The 16,428-nt window shown below is 33.0% G+C and overlaps 1 protein-coding gene across 2 annotated transcripts; it reads right to left on the reverse strand.

Annotated features, from left to right (window-relative positions):
- Positions 1-2,554: 2,554 nt before the first annotated feature.
- LOC110422685 (transcription repressor KAN1-like) lies at positions 2,555-12,837 on the reverse strand. 2 transcript variants are annotated; one of them, XM_021436695.2, is made up of 6 exons: positions 11,644-12,837; positions 11,446-11,522; positions 10,810-10,855; positions 10,343-10,496; positions 3,658-3,739; positions 2,555-3,131 (listed from the first exon to the last, which is right to left on the reverse strand). In XM_021436695.2, the coding sequence occupies exons 1-6, from the start codon at positions 12,437-12,439 to the stop codon at positions 3,015-3,017; spliced, it is 1,272 nt and encodes a 423-aa protein (XP_021292370.1). In that variant the 5' UTR covers positions 12,440-12,837; the 3' UTR covers positions 2,555-3,014. The 2 variants fall into 2 exon arrangements, with proteins under 2 accessions (XP_021292370.1, XP_021292369.1); XM_021436694.2 differs by having other exon boundaries at positions 3,658-3,742; positions 11,644-12,836.
- Positions 12,838-16,428: the final 3,591 nt, after the last annotated feature.

The raw sequence follows: 16,428 nt of genomic DNA on the forward strand, positions 1-16,428 counted from the left end.
ATTGAAATAAGTTAAGGAAGAGAATTAAGATTTAAATGAAGTGTGAGGGATATTGTAATCCTAGTCTTGTTTGATTTGATTTATGCCCAATTATCTTGTTACTTTGATTTTTCATTTTAGTATAAATTTTACTAAGTACTAAAATTAAAATAATTTAATCTTATCCAAACAATCAAATTCAATTCTCTATGGTATCGATAATTTACTTACTTATATACTATTTATTCGATACATATACTTGCGTAGTAGAATTTTAATTGATAACCAACACACATTTAGGCCATATCAAAAATCAAAGAAGTTATAGGTTTCACGTTCAGAGGGTCATTTATGTTGATTGCAAAATGTTTCAAAGAGATTAATGTTATTGTTTGTCACAAAACATCTTAACCTTGCATGAGTTGCATGGGTTCAAATACAATTCATATTTTATTATTGTTTGACTTTTAAGGAAATGGCTCACTCAACTTTTCAATAATTCCAATACTTACCTCCTTAGAGACTTTATTTTGAATGGGTTTAAGATCTAATTCATTATTTCACCCCATGTCCAAGTAAATTCCTTTTTCTTTAGCTTTAGACTCCATGGCCGATCAAGAACCATCTATTGGTCTATTTATAATTCCACCACTAGAGCCTTTAAAGGCATTTCCCACTTGTTTATCTTTGTCAACAAAAAAACCTTGTTTTACGTGAGACATTCCAAATTGGCAACATTTCCTATGCTAATTAAGATTAGTCTCTTTTCTAGTGTCTTTATGATTGGTCTAGGTAGGATTTTCTACATGGAAGGAAGATTTTCCAACTAAGTTAACTTTTCCTATAGTCTTAGTTTTAGCTCCATTTTCATCCAGTGAAATTGTATATCGAGATCCTTAGCAAGATTGCTTCAAAAATTTGAATTCCAATTAATGCTTGTTTGGTTTTCCCTTTATGCAGTTTCGTGCGAATAACTAGCATCCATGGTCTAAATGGTGATTCTTTCGATGGTGGCACTACTATTTGTTCTTTCTCCACTTTTAGCTTCAGTTGGTGCTAAAGGTTTACTGGTGCAAACTTCTTTTATATGCCAATAAATTCCACATGAGAAGCAAACACGTGGAAGCCCCTTATATTCAATTCGTTGTGGTTGGCCATTGAAAAATAAGACTTGGGTAAAAGTTGTTTAGAAAGATCAAGTTCAATTTCTATACAAACAAATTTCTCACATTTCTCTTTCCATGTATTGTATTCAATCTTAAGTAAACACCCAAGAAGAGATGCAACTTGTCTCAAGATAGATTTATGATATAGATGCAGAGGCATGCCAAGGAAACAAACCTACACAGCCAAAACCTTTATATCTTGAGTCCCTTGGGAAAAAGATGAAGTCTAATGATTCACTATTAAGTAATGACCCTATATACCCAAGGGCCTTCAAGAAGTGCATTAAGATAATCTTCTTCCTCTACAAATTTTACTAGAAAATTCTCGTCATCAAGATCTACCACACTATAGTTTTCTTTCGATATCCATAAAATTGCTAGTTTTTTGCACAAAATTTTGTATGCGATGGTATGCCTTAGAAGTCTTGCAATCACATATTTTTGCCATCTAGTTCTTCCCATTTTCGCTCCAATATATTGATTAACTAAATACCATCAATCATGCCAAATAAAACATCATCTGATTTGTTCAGATTATTCTTAGAACTTTCCAAATCATTGATATTAAAATTACTAGTCTCCTCCCCTGACCCATCTTCAAAATCCATGTTCTTGTCCAAAGATTGAGCATTACCATCTGAATATATCAAAGCATATTTGAATGAAGGGTTGTTAGTGTCCAATAATCCAAATGAAGAAAGGAAACTAAAATAGAAAGGAATAAAAATAATGAAATGAAATAAAATTAAATATGGAGTCAAGACTTATTTGTCAAGGATAAAAATAAATTATACATGATTAATTGGTATCACTCTTTAAAACAGGTATCTTGGTTTGCTAATGCCTTCTCCGCAGGCAACCGTAATTTCGAACTTTCATCTATTTTGTAAATTGGAATCTATCATTTTAATGATTTTAAGTCAAGTATAAAATTTTATTAAAAATGATAATTTTGATTAGAAAATCAATCACATTTAGACCAAATAACATTAGTTACAATTCATATTTGACCTGGAATGGTCAAATTTTCAGACTCACACCTTATGACCAAATAATTTACTTTTGAATTTCTCCATGCTCGGATGAAAAGCAGATCACCTAGTTCGTCCCTAGATATAAAATTGTTATCGCCATCTTTAAATAGATCTCAAAAAGGATAAGGTGGGAGTGGGACAGAATGCACCCCGCAATCCCAACACAATTTTAATCGGGACCCTAAGCAACTTGGAAAGGGGATGATGTGTTAATGGCCAATTAGAGATGCCATCGACGATTAAAAGGGCAGCTCTTTATGCATGGATGCAGATGTGATTTGCATGTGATCAAAGAGTAAGTCCAATATATTCTCCATGTCTTTACAGCCACTGCTTTTCTTTAGCTTTTCTATAGGCTGCAATTGCATATCAAACTTTCAAATCATAAATGAATAAATGACATAAAGAGATATTAAAGTCAAGCTTTCACACCCTAATCACTCGAATGACCCCACTAAAGCCTGAAGAGACAACGGAAAAGGATCTTTGATAGCTGAAAAACATATATAAAGCAAAAATAAAAAAGGGAGAATATAAGAAATATTGTAATGCACCATTAAAACTGATTCCTTTCTTTTCTTCTGCTTTTTTGCTTCTTTCATGGCATGCATCTAATGACTAACATCACCTCACCAAGAACAAGATCAGCTACTTTAGCTACCCCTCAAAATAAAAAGAATATACAGACGTGCTTGAAACTTTCATGAGAAAGATGTCTTAAGACCTCCATCTCTCTCTCTCTATATACCTAGCTCTTTCCTTAAAATATTATATTCCCCCCCCTTTCATGAAACTCTTCTCCCTCTCTTAATTTGCTTATCCATTAAGCTTTTATTCATGAGTCACGTTCTTTACTCTGCCAGTCTGGTCTTCCTAAGCTGAAGTCCAAGCTTGGATTATGGAGCTCTAGGCTTGACTCCGTAAGGATTTTTTGTTTAGCAAAACTGCTTTCCTGCATAGTTGTAGAAAATTTATTAATGGTATTTTTCAGACTAAGAAGCAGAATAAAGGATCCATGCATTTATTTTGAAATGACAGGACAATTACATAGTCCCTTTCAAAACGTTGCAGAATTCAATATATTTATGTTTCGGACAACGATATGTTTCGCTCCTATTTCTTAATACCTGCATGGCCGACCCCTTCTTAACTGCTAGGATGAAGTAGGAGAGAGATGGGAGAATGACCTTTTCAAGTAAAACTAGCATTATCTCATTTCTCTTTCTTAATGTATTAAAGTGTATCATTCATGCAAAGAACATTGCTCGCAACTTTGATATCCGAGTAACACGTTCATGGTTTTTCTTTCTTTCCTTTTGGTCTGAACAAATAATCTATACTGATAATCAGCAATCTTTCGGACCTGCCTAGTTAACCTAGAAGTTCGACACAGCGTTCCATGCAGAGATATGAGGCTGAAACTGATAATGAAATGTTTGATTAATTTGGTTGGGAAGCTTTTGATCTCACTCACATACCTCAAACTGGTTTCCAGGTTGAGATGATGGAGCATCCGGTCTAAACCCATCTGGATTCCTTGAACTCGACAGCCAAACTCCTCTACTGCACCAAAATTCATAATGTAATCAGTTCACTTTTCACTGAAGTTAACTGCATATTTTCAATCAATAACCTACAAAATTGGGTTGAAAGAAGTGCATTCAATCAAAATTTCTAGACTGGATTAAATGAAGAGCAACAGACAGTTTAGCCACATAGATGGGAGAAATTGTTGCTTTATCTCAACGTCAGTTATCAGAGGTTGTCCTTTTATAAGCGAACTAAGATAATGGTAAAGAAATTTCTGATAGGGAAGTCCCCAGTAGCAGTTTGATGGCTTGTCGTTCATGGACCTGAAGTCAACGTCAACTATTATTTTTGTGAGAAACAGTGTTCAATATAATTTAGCTCCTGAAGTAGCCTAAAATGAGGTTCAAGTTCAATCAACCACATACATGGCTGATTCATTTTGTAACTTTGTAGCAAGTGCAGTGCAGGGCCCGTTACCACCCTGTACTGATCTATTGTCATCCACAATATGTATTTCTACTTTTTTTTTTTTTTGAAATGTGCTGGTAATGAGATTCATTAATGAATAAAAATCTATCCACTGGCAGAAGTCATGGATGCAGTCAGATGCGTCTGGACTCTGGAGTACTGGACCAGCAACAGACATGAGAGGACACCATGTATCCACTAAAAACAAGTGTAGGGTTTAACTCCAACGCCCCCACAGGAATACTAGCAACTCTCTATCTTTGTGAACAATATAAAGCGCCAAAACAAAATTGACTAGCTCACAGAGAGCAGGCATCTGCTTCAAACAAAACTAAGAGGCTAGAGCAACAAACTACCAAAACTTGAGACCTAGCAAATCCCAACTTCTCCTTTTACAGAGAATTTTGATCTATTAAGAATAGCAAAGAATGAAATATATATAAGCATCTTTATTTCCTGCTACAATGTCAATTCAAGTTAATTTGCATCTATAATCTGTATATATGCTAATAAGTTAACAAAGCCAACAACTAGAGACAAAGGAAAAGGAATTTCTAACATATTTTGTATGCATTCGTTGTTAGAACCATGAAAAACAAAAACCCAAAAAGATAACAGCAAGAAAGTACTAGTTATGGTATACACTCTAGCATCTAGCAGTGTAAAATCAACTTGATTTAGGCTAACTATCCACGTCACCCCCACAAAATGCAGATAATTAAATTTTGTAAGGAACAAATTAAGAAAATTGCTACAAGTCTCAATAATGGGAATATCAAAGTGGTTTTCTTTAATTCTTTTTAGATTAAAATAATAATAATATTAAATTCAGGAAAATGAAAACTGCCTATATGTATAACCTTCGGAGAAAGTTGTGCTAGAACAAGATGATCAGGAATTGCCCCCAGACAAAGGAAAAATAAATCGGCTATGATCTTCACGTTTAACCAAAACCATAAGAAGGTTAAAGTATGTAACACCAACCTAAATAAACAAACGAACATTATCAAATTCTATGCCAAGGTCCAAAAAGCGTTCAACTACGCAAAATAGTACTGCCTACAGTCGGCTTTTACAGCGGCAGCACTTTTTTCTCCCTGTCCAATGCAACAACAGTCTCCCACTTTGGACTTTTGGATATTGTCTGAAATGCATGTTTAATCCATACTAATAAAATTATTGCCTCTATATAGCACCTGTTTCGCCTCTTCTTTAATGGATATTCCCCTTCCAAAATCACCCATCTTTAGCGGACAAGCTTATTTTTGGATCTTTTGTTCTAAGATGTTGCATATCTGGCCTTTGTCTGTTGTTTTCCCCCTTTTGTTTAACACTTACCAATAAATATATGAAAAGAATTATTTAGAATTTTTAAACTTTAAAAATGAGATTTAAAAATTGTCATGAATCCTATTAAAATACTTTTAAAAAATTAATAATAATCCTACTTGAAGTTAAAAAACTCTACAGTAAATATGTGGAATAATAATCCCAAAAATACATACTAAATCCCCTTTCAAGTTCAAACAACTCAAGGTTGAGATCCCTTTTGTATTTTCATTTCATTACTTTTAAATATACTCATAATTTTAACCCATATGTATACATTAACGACGGCTGTTTAAAAGGAATGGAATAAAAAGTAATTAATGGAGGGGATATGATCCTAACAATTCAAACTCAAAATAACTTCTATTAACATAAAAATAATTACAATTGCTCAAAATAATTATCGTACTAAAGATAAAATAATAAAATCCTAAATAACTAACATATCAAACTCTTTATTGTTTGTTTACCAAAATTACGGTATCATTTCATATTCCAGAAAATTCAATGTTGAAACGTTAAATATTTTAATTTTTGTAGTTTTAAAAATTTAAAGTATTGAATTCACACTTTTAAAATGGTTTGGTATAGTATTGAAAATCAAATATATACTGTATAGATTTTTAATGCATTTTTTAGAAAGAGATGTTCGTCTTTTTTTTTTTTTTTTAATAGCCACCTAGTCATGGAGGCTAAGGTAGACCCACCCCAGCTTGTTTGAAATCAACAAAATTTATTCGGCTACCCATCTGTGGAGAATGGGAGTGCCATTCATGCCCCGCTTGGTCACAACCAATGCTTCTTGACTTGGAGGGCAGAAAGAGATGTAGGTTATTTACAAGGATTTTATATTTTATAAAAAAAAATGAGAGTTCAAATTTCTCAATTCAGAAACATGACAAATTTGGTATAATGTATATTCCAAAAGTGAAAAAATGCCTACAATTACATTTAATATCTCCAAAGGAACACACCATTTATTAGATAAAATCTTGGGTAAGGGGCGGAGGGAAGACTACAAAGGATGGAAGAGAGGTTTACCCCTTTTCTATGTAGGTCAAGCCTTATAGGCTTCTATGTGTACCTTAAAAAAAAGTTTCTATTTAATTAATTCATTTTGGTTTAACAAATTTGACCAAATTTGTTAGGAATTAAAGCATGATATTTCAACCGAATGACCATTAAATATCTAGATTATAGCTTTTCTATTTTCAAAATTAAAACTTTTATGGAGCTAATTGACATAAAAAATGACTAAAAGAAGTTATGGGATGATGATTTTGTGATCCAAGGAAGCCAAATGCATTAGTGACCTCAATTACATAGAGTGAAGGGTAAGTTTTTGAGTAGCTTATACATCAATTTGGATTTTGAGGAGTAAATTTCATCATCAATCCATAACCTTTTTTGTAATAATTTATTACCTGTGACTTAAAATATTCTATTTTTTCATTCACTGGCTTTTTAATTAATCTATCTATCCATGTATGGTTAAATTTTGGATGAAATTTGTCATGTGTATATGTCTACGAATGTGTGACATGGCAAATTTCATCCATATTCCATCCAAATTCTAATGGCATATTAGATGAATAAATAGATTTGAAACAAATTCAAAAGGTGGCAAATGAAAATAATCTAGTTTTTAGATCACGGATAAAAATGTAACATTATGATAAATTAAGGACTAATTAATAATGCAATTTACTTAGACTTTGAAGATGGCAAAATGAATATAGCCTTTGGTCCTATGGTTTGATTAAAGTGGTATTTTTTTTTACTTAAAAATAAAATGATATGCATATTAAAAACAAACAAAGAAATAGTATGATATGAAAAGGGTGGGTGATTTCGTTTCTTATAAGAAAATTTTCATCGGATTTGAGTCTTGAGGTGAGCTTAAAGTCTCCTCCCTCCACTCCATTCTCAGGTATATTTCAAAGGAAAATTTATTCTATATATACGATGACTTTGAGGTTTTTAAGTTTTACAAGTGAGATTAGAAGGTTTGACCTATGTCTTATTAAGATATATTTATATAATTAATAAATTAATTTATTATTAAATGAATATATGACAAACTTCTAATCTCATTTTTTAAATTTAAAAATTTCACTGTCAGTATATAAAAGAATCCAAATTTCAAGTTTACCTATACTTTCTTTAGTTTTTCTTTGTTGTGTTTAATATTAAGTATGTGTATTTAATTATTAAAATTAATGAGAATATCCAATGTTCTCTTTTTACATAGGAAAAAAATATCATTTTAATGTCCACATGTAAGGATATATCTTCTTTTCTCTCAATTTATTCTATCCTTTCCATTTTTTTTTTCATTCTTCTTTTCAAATTAAAGCCATATTATTAGTGAAACTATGCCCTCCTTTATTTATTTTTTTTTAATTTTGGGGGAAGGGAGAAAAATAATGCTAAAGTTTGACCAAGCATTTTGTTAGAAGTAGACATCCAAGAGGGTTAACCTATTATAATAAATTGATTTTGTACCATTATACTCTTCCTTTGACTTCATTATTAATCTATTCATCATGCTCTATCAATTTATCTTTTAAAAAATAAACATTTTCTAATAACTTAATTACTATTAAATAGATGGTATATATATAGATATTCATAATATTTTTTAAACATACATAGTCACTTATGTGTTCTAAATTTTCTATGTGGTAAATTTCACTTCAATCTCTTTTGGTTTCAACTTTTTCTACAAAACATCTTAGGAATTTTTTTTCTCAATTAGTATTCTGTGAATAAGTTTCGTTCTAAAAAAGAGGTTATATCATTAATTTTACCCATTAAAATAATCAAAATATTCTTAATTGAAAAGTTAACCTATTTGATCATACTTGTGATATTTTTGTAATTATATTGGGAAAAGTTAACAACCTAACTCTTATGGGAACAATTCTCATTCATAATGTGCTAATTGAGAAAAAAAAAAAAACTATAAGATATCATGTGAGAAATGTTGAACTCATAAGGGAAGGAACAAGAGTTTACTATTTACGAGATAATTGTTTAGTCACTAATGCTACATAAGTGATGCATTTTTGGTCACATAACCTTTTAATACTAACAATCCCCTATTTTAATATTTTACATCATCAAATTGTGCTATGTGACTAAGTCCACATCATCATTTCATGACATAGAATTTGTGACATAGCATAAAGTGATGTCATGGAACGATGACATAGACTTGGTTATCAAGCACAAAAGTGATTACATGAAAAGCGTCACTGTTTAATATTTGAGTGACTAAAAATGCATCACTTATGTGACATTAATAATCAAAAAGCTATTTTTCAAAGTTAAATAATCTAAAGTAAAAAGAATTTTAAAAATTTAGTTAAGTGAATAAATAATTTGCTCTTTTAAGTATGATTTTTTTCTTTATCTGTTTTTGATCATCATACAATTTTTATTTATGAATTTAAATTAGCAAACTTCATAAAGACTCCGAACGAAAGATATGATATCATGGTCAAACTTTTGTTTGGTTTTGCCAATCTTTTGTTTGCTTCTTCCCAATAATCAGACTCAAGCATGAGATTTCATTGGTTTTATCACCGATCTTTTAAGTATAAAGTAAAATTGAAAAAAGAAAAAGGACTCAAAGTCAATCCGTTATTATTATAATAATATAAAAATACAAAAGAAACGGACTGCAGGTCAGACTTTTCCGCAAGTAAAATATTAATGGTTTGTAATTTACGAGTGTCACAAAAAGTTCAATGCTATATATTGGATGCAGATCAAAATGAAAAAAAAATACTAAACAAATCCAATTTTGAATATATACTTATATTTAGGTAATAAAATTATGGCAAACAATATTATATAAGCTAGAATTAAACAATATTTAATATAAAGGCATTGGAAGTTGTTCTTATCTCTTGAATGCTGGGCGCCGGTTTTAACGTGCAGCTGGTAGAATCCGTACATTTTCATTATGTCCATATATATATATATATGTATTATATTATATTCAGCCAGTGCCCTGGATAATTTTAATTACTACTTCACATAATGGAAAAAGTATTCTAAGGGTTAGTGTTGCCTTCGCCAGTAACATATATCCATTCGATGCAATTACACATTGAAATATATATACTGCAAAGAGTGGCAGTTGCATGAGAAATGTTAAACATAAATCATTGAAATTCTAAGGGTTTTGTTATGGTAATTTATGTCAAGAAAAGAATGAACGCTGAAACACTCCTGGCAAGTTATTGATTAATTGTGGAATTACACTCATTGCCAAACCTAAGTAGCCAGCTAGGGTTGCTGAAGCTATCGCTATGAGTTTCAGTGCACTGCTTTCAGCATTTAAGGTTGAGGATCTTTTCTCTTCTCTTCAAATTATATAGTTTCTTATTTTGCAATAATAAGAAGAGCATGGAGAAAGTGTTGCGTTTAAGCCAAAGGTACAGAGATTTATGTTAATATTGTAAGCACTTTGGGATAAATTTTGTCATCCGGAAGAAATAAAGCAGAAAAAATAAAAAAAAGGGATGAATCAAAGGCTATCAAAAGCAAAAGCTGTCATAAAGAAACACCTTTTATTTTATTGTATGTTTTCTTAATTTAAAAAAAAAAAGGGATTGTTGGGGGCGGGGGGGTGGAGTTTTTTATTTGCTAATTAGCTAAAGCTAGTCACTCATACAAGACAAAACCAATCCAACCCAGCTATAAATCTAAAACAACTACGGAGAAAAGCAAGCGCAGCATATCTATGTATTTATTGATATTTTAATAAAGAGCAAACAAAATAATCAGATATTAAAAGTTAATGTAAATAGATTGAGAGAGACTTACCTAGAAGAGTTACTCCAAAGATTAGTGGGACTGTGGCCATTGTCCTGTTGTATGGATAAATTTGGACTTGCCGATGATCGCTGGTTGAGTGAACAGTTTGCAATCTGACTGATTGTATTTCTGGCAGGCAAATAATCATCTTCCCCAGATCCATCTGTCATAAGTTAAAGTTTTGTTCACAAGCAAATACACCCATTTATCTCTTTCATCTGAGCAGATGTATACATATAAATATATTAAAGGATAAACAACATAATGTAATGGTAGATATACATACGTAGATATGCATATGAATGAGTGCAAGAAATGGTGGGTTGTAAAAACATAGAAGAGCGTGAGAGAGGGAGAGAATCTTTTTAAGTTTGAAATGTGTAACAACAATCAACGAATTAAATTGGTTTGGTCAAAATGAAGCGGTAAATTAATATATAAAGAGCTGAGGGTGAGGGATAAACAATGCGAATTACCTGAGGAAGCTGCAGGTTTGTCAGTGCTCTTAACAGTTCTATACATCTGCAATGCGAAAGGAGACAAAGATGTAATGAATTTAAAAACAAGAGAGAGGCCAGGAAAAGGGCTGAAAAACAAAATAAAAAAGAAGGGAAAGAAGAAAGAAGAAGGGCTCTACTTTATTAGTACTATATTAGCAGGGGGAGATAAAGATAAAATAAGATCCCAGTCAAAAATATCAAATCGGATGCTTCTCTTTGTGGATTTTTGTTGGTTTGTTTAATAACCACGAGGTTGATGTTTGGTAAGGTCAGTAATTGCTTGTATTATTGAGAAATGATGGCTACTTTTTCTCTCTCTCTCTCTTTAACCTTTCTCTCCAAAAGTTGAACTTGTCCTGTATCAGAAAACAGACTCAACTGTTCATTCATTCACTGCACTCATCGGCCCTTGTGCCCGATGGATGGAATTGCCTTGGAGTAACTCTGTAGTCTTTTACCACACCCCCACGTACTGAGAGACCCTCATGAGGCGCCGACCCGTGCTTACTTCTTCTTGTTTTCAATTTGCCCGAAATAATGAGGGAGGAAGGCAAAAACCCAAAAAACAAACTAACAAAAAAGAGGGTTTCAACTTTCAATTCTTTGCCGTACCTGTAAATGGCTTTTGACATGAGCAAGGGTTAGATCTTTGACATCCATTAGCTCTAAAACTGATTTGGGAGTAGCTCCTATCAAAGTAAACAACACCAAATAGCTCATGAAACCCGAATTCAACTTATCAACAGAATCATTCCTAGATAGATCACACAAAAGAAAGAAAACATGAGGAAGAGAACGAAAGATATTTACTTTCATGACCACCGAGAAGCTCAACAGCATGAACAAAGCGAGCATGAAGAGAGCTGGTCCAGCGCATTCTCGGTGCCCTCATAGTCCTCTTGCTTTGTAGTTTAGGCATAAATCTCGATCTAATCATGCCATTACACAAGTCTGCAGCTCCATATTGGGAGTACTGATGATGAAACTGGGGCCTTAGCGTTTCCATTGAAATCCCATTAAACCTAGGCGCACTGCCTATTCTATAAGCATCGGGTGAGTGCAACACAGCAGAAGTTGAGGAAGAGCAATTATAAGAAGGGCAAGACTGATGATAAAAGCGCAACTTATTAGGATCCATATCTACGAAACTATCGGAGCTCGAAAACGGGAACGACAAGGAATTATTGTATACTGGAATTCCCTTGATGGGCTTCAGTCCTGAAACATCAAGTAACGAAATTCCATGGTTTATATTACTTGGTTGGCCACTGTTAGTATTACCACACTTGAGAAGGTTTCTATGCCTTATTTGATCATCATCGGTGACTCCCCCCGCAAAGTTTCTTTGCCAAGGGCTCTCAGCCTCTAAGGCACTGCTTGCAGGATTTGCTAAAGAAAGCTCGGTGTCCGCTTGCGAGCCGGCTTTTATGGAACTATCACTGTGTGATTTGAGGCCATCGTCTTTGCGCCAAATATCAAAGGAAGAATCCCCTTCGTTAGTGTCAGTGCAAATTGAGGAAGGAGCACTGTTTGGCGGGCTAATGTGCAGTGAAAGATCAGGAATCCGATTCAAAGACTGTTTGCTGAAACCCCCTTTATGGGACATTTTTATTCTCAAGAAAAGGGTTTCCAAGATGTGCCTGCCCCTGGTTCACAACCAACTGAACGAAACGCTCTCAAATAAACAGAGAATCTAAGTCGAGAAAAACACAGATTTTCTGGTGCAGATGAGCGGCTAGGACAGAAAACCCTTTAGTAAGCTGAGAAAAAGTGGGCAAAGGGAGGGAAAAAAGAGAAGAAAAGTGCTGTAAAGAGGGCTAAATGAAAAAAGAGATGCTTTTTCTACTCTTCAAGTTCAAAGAACAGACATCCTGGGAGAGAGAGAGAGAGGGAGAGATGTGTGGTGTTGCAATGATAATAGAATAATATGTAAAGGATTGGGAATTTGGGAAGGGAAGAGAAAGATAGACTTTGAGACTGCGTTTTTCCTTCTACCTCGAGAGTATATATAGGAAAATGACACTTCAACAAAGCCTCTGTCTCTCTCTCACTCAGCTCTCCTTTTCTCAATAGTCAATACACGCAAAAACAGCATAAAATGCTGTGGCCATAGCCCAATTTTTAAAAGCCAAAAGAAAAAGAAAAAAAAAAAAAACAAGTTGCTAGTAATTGTTTTCCTCCTCCGAAGACGACGGGTTAAATTTTACAGGAGAGAGAAAGAGCAACTGCTGTATAAATTCCTTTTCCCCCACTCTCTTCGCATACCTTCACAAATGTTGTTTGCGTATATCACCACTGACCAATCCTATTTCTCCTTCAGAAATTCTCTTCATTTTTTCTACAATCACATGCTGTCTTTCTTTCACTAGTAACTTACAGCTAATACAGAATATATAGATGCTTTCAATTTTAATTTTAATTTTGTTCACTACCTAAAGTTTGCATCAGAATATTCATATTTATAATACTTCCATTGGGTTTTGTTTTGCATCATTATTTCTAGTGGCTATATATGATCTTTAAGCATCGAGTGCTCCAATTATTAATTAATCCTTTGTTTTACTTCTAGTGATGAACTTGTATTAAAGCATGTAAACGTTTATTTCCCCATACCAACGACATACGGGAGAATCCAATTGCTTAATTTAGGTTTTCTTAATATGGGATATTGATGCACATGTATTTTCCATTACTAGGAAAAGGATAAATGCCGCAATTAACCTGAAAACTGTTTGTGCCATTTGTCCTCTCTATTGAATGTAACTAGTCGGTCCATATGAGATCATTTCCAAATATCTGTTGTAGAACATTTTAAATATATACATTTGTTAATCATCAGAGATATACACATCCTTATGATTGAGCCAAACTTTTTAAGTATTTTCTTCTTCATACTTAAGCAATGTAATAGAGGTACTAGAATCATAATAATGTCATGAACTAATTATTGGGCCTACTAGTACATGGAAAAAAATATTCAAAAAAAAGGTAGGGAGATTTACTATATAAGATGAAGACAGATCAGGATCCAACATGGATATCAGGCCTTGCTGTCCACAACCTGGTTGTCATGAGATAGTAATGAAACCGTAGGTGATGGTAGTATTTCTCATAAATGAAATAAATGGGTGGGTGTAATTGTCAAGAGATATTGATTAAATTGATGGACCCATTGACCTGAATGTGTGGAAGAGAGCCCCTCTCTAAAGGTTTGTTTGTTTGCTTTCATAGAGAAAGAGTTATAAAATCCTAAACCCCAATTCCACATACCTTTGTAAGTTTCTTATTCCTTTTCATCATCCCAAATATTCCCTTCTAATCTTCTAACCACTTTGTCTAATACATTATGTCACGCTTCTCTCTCTCTCTCTCTCTCCCCCAACAAATAAATAAAGAAAGTAAATAAAAAAATAAGTTTTTCTCCACACTATAACTTTCCCTTAACGTGAATCAATGCCCAATGAAAGATTGTGAAAAAAATCGTACATTCTTTTATGCTAGATAGGTGAGAGGAACCTCTCCATCGAGTTGAGAATAAACATGTCTCCTTGATTCATCTTCACCCGCCATCACAATTAAGGTGATTCATTTATTAAAGTTGGAAACCAGCTTGCTGCCTGGTTGCCACGCCCATGTTCTTCTTCTTCCATCCCATGTTCATATTCACAAATTGCTCAAGTTAAACTTTACTTACCTGAATTTTCATTTTCATTTTTCTAGAAATATGAGATAATATCTAAAAACGTCTTTAAATTATTTCTGAAAATTCAAATAAGTCTTTATATTTTTATTGCATTCAATTAAACCCTTATATTTTTCTCTTACATCAAATAAACTCTTATACTTTTATTTTGAGTCAAATAAACACTTATAATTAATGATGGACTTAGTCAAAATGTAATTTGGCCTTTTATGTTGTGTAATGCTGATGTGATATGCTAACATATCATAATTGATAATGATGTGGCATACTAATATATCATAATTGATGATAATGTGATATGATAATATGACCATATGTCATTTTTCACCTTCTACATTAACACCATATTAGTGTCATGTGGATAGAAAATGACAAGTTGTATTTTGACTAGTGACAATTAGTTAATCATTAGTCATTTGGACCTATTTGATCTAAAATAAAAGTATAACGGCTGATTGAACGTAATAAATGAATAAGGGCTTATTTGAATTTTTTAAAATAGATTAGGGACTTATTTAAGCATTATACCTAGAAAATTTGAAGGCTAGATAGCTCACTATAATTTAACCCCTCAGCTAATGGATTGTTGGAAACTATCTTTATCGTTACATTAAATTTTAAACACTTAAAGTCAATCAAGATTAAGTGAAGAGGTCTTTATTCCAAAATATTGCTAATTGATATGAGATTTACTTTTATCTTACTATAATACTCCCCTTCATATATGGTAGAACAAATCTATGACGGGGCATGGATGTTACACATAAGCATAACAAGCCTATCATAAAAAGGCTAATGAATAGAGGCAATGTAGTATATCCTTTTAAGCATCCAACCTAAATTCCTCAACTTAACTAATCTAGGATTTTCTTTTATCATCAAATTAATAATCCCCACCACATGTATGGACAACCAATATATCACATAGCATGGATTTTTCCTATAGGCGTAACAAGTGGAGAGATAAACAAATGGGGGCAAGGCCCCATACCTTGTTAAGCATCTAATAGAAAATCAAATGGCAAGAGTTAGAGAGGCCCAACTTGCATATAAAACTATAAGGAACCCAAAACTTTATCGGATATGGGATAACACCACACAACATTTTCTCTTCATGTGTAGGTCTAGTACTAAAAATTGAAACAAAGCGATTTACCACATAAACAAACTTATAAAAGGTAACAAGTAAAAAGAATACAATAAACTTGGACTTTAAGATTGAGATCAATTGGCAATAAATGGTGTCACTATAAGGTGGTAAGCTTTAACTATCTGGGAGAGACACCTTTTAGCATTCAAGGGTATTGTAGTATGATATCAAATAGTATAGTTTCAACCTTGGAGGCTAAGAGGTTGATTAGTCATGGATGCCAAGGATTTTTGGAAATAATAAAAGATATCCAAATGGTAGTGGGTGATGTGGTTGAGGTGCTAATTGTACGAGAATTCATTGATGTATTTCTTGAAGAGTTACAAAGATTACCCCAAATAGAGATACAAAGTTTTGCATTGACTTGGTACAAGATACGAGTCCAATATCTATTCCACCGTACCAAATGGCATCAACAGAGCTTAGAGAGCCTAAGGACTAGTTAGAGGATTTGTTGGACAAGAGCATCATTTGCTTTAGTGTGTCACCATGGAGTGTACCAATGATATTCGTGAAGAAGAAAGATTGATCGATGAGGTTGTGTATAGATTATATGTAGTTGCATAAAGTGATGCTGAAGAATAAATATCCTTTACCCCACATTGATGACTTATTTGATTAGCTCTAAGAGGCACAATGTTTCTCTAAGATTGATCTTAGATCAGGCTACCATTAGTTGAGGATTAGGGTGGAGAATGTGCCTAAGACTGCCTTTCATAATAGGTACAAGCACTATGAATTC

Source organism: Theobroma umbraticum, unplaced genomic scaffold, assembly GCF_002168275.2.
Source record: "Theobroma umbraticum cultivar Fairchild unplaced genomic scaffold, ASM216827v3 scaffold_146.0, whole genome shotgun sequence".
NCBI classification, from domain to species: Eukaryota; Viridiplantae; Streptophyta; class Magnoliopsida; order Malvales; family Malvaceae; genus Theobroma; species Theobroma umbraticum.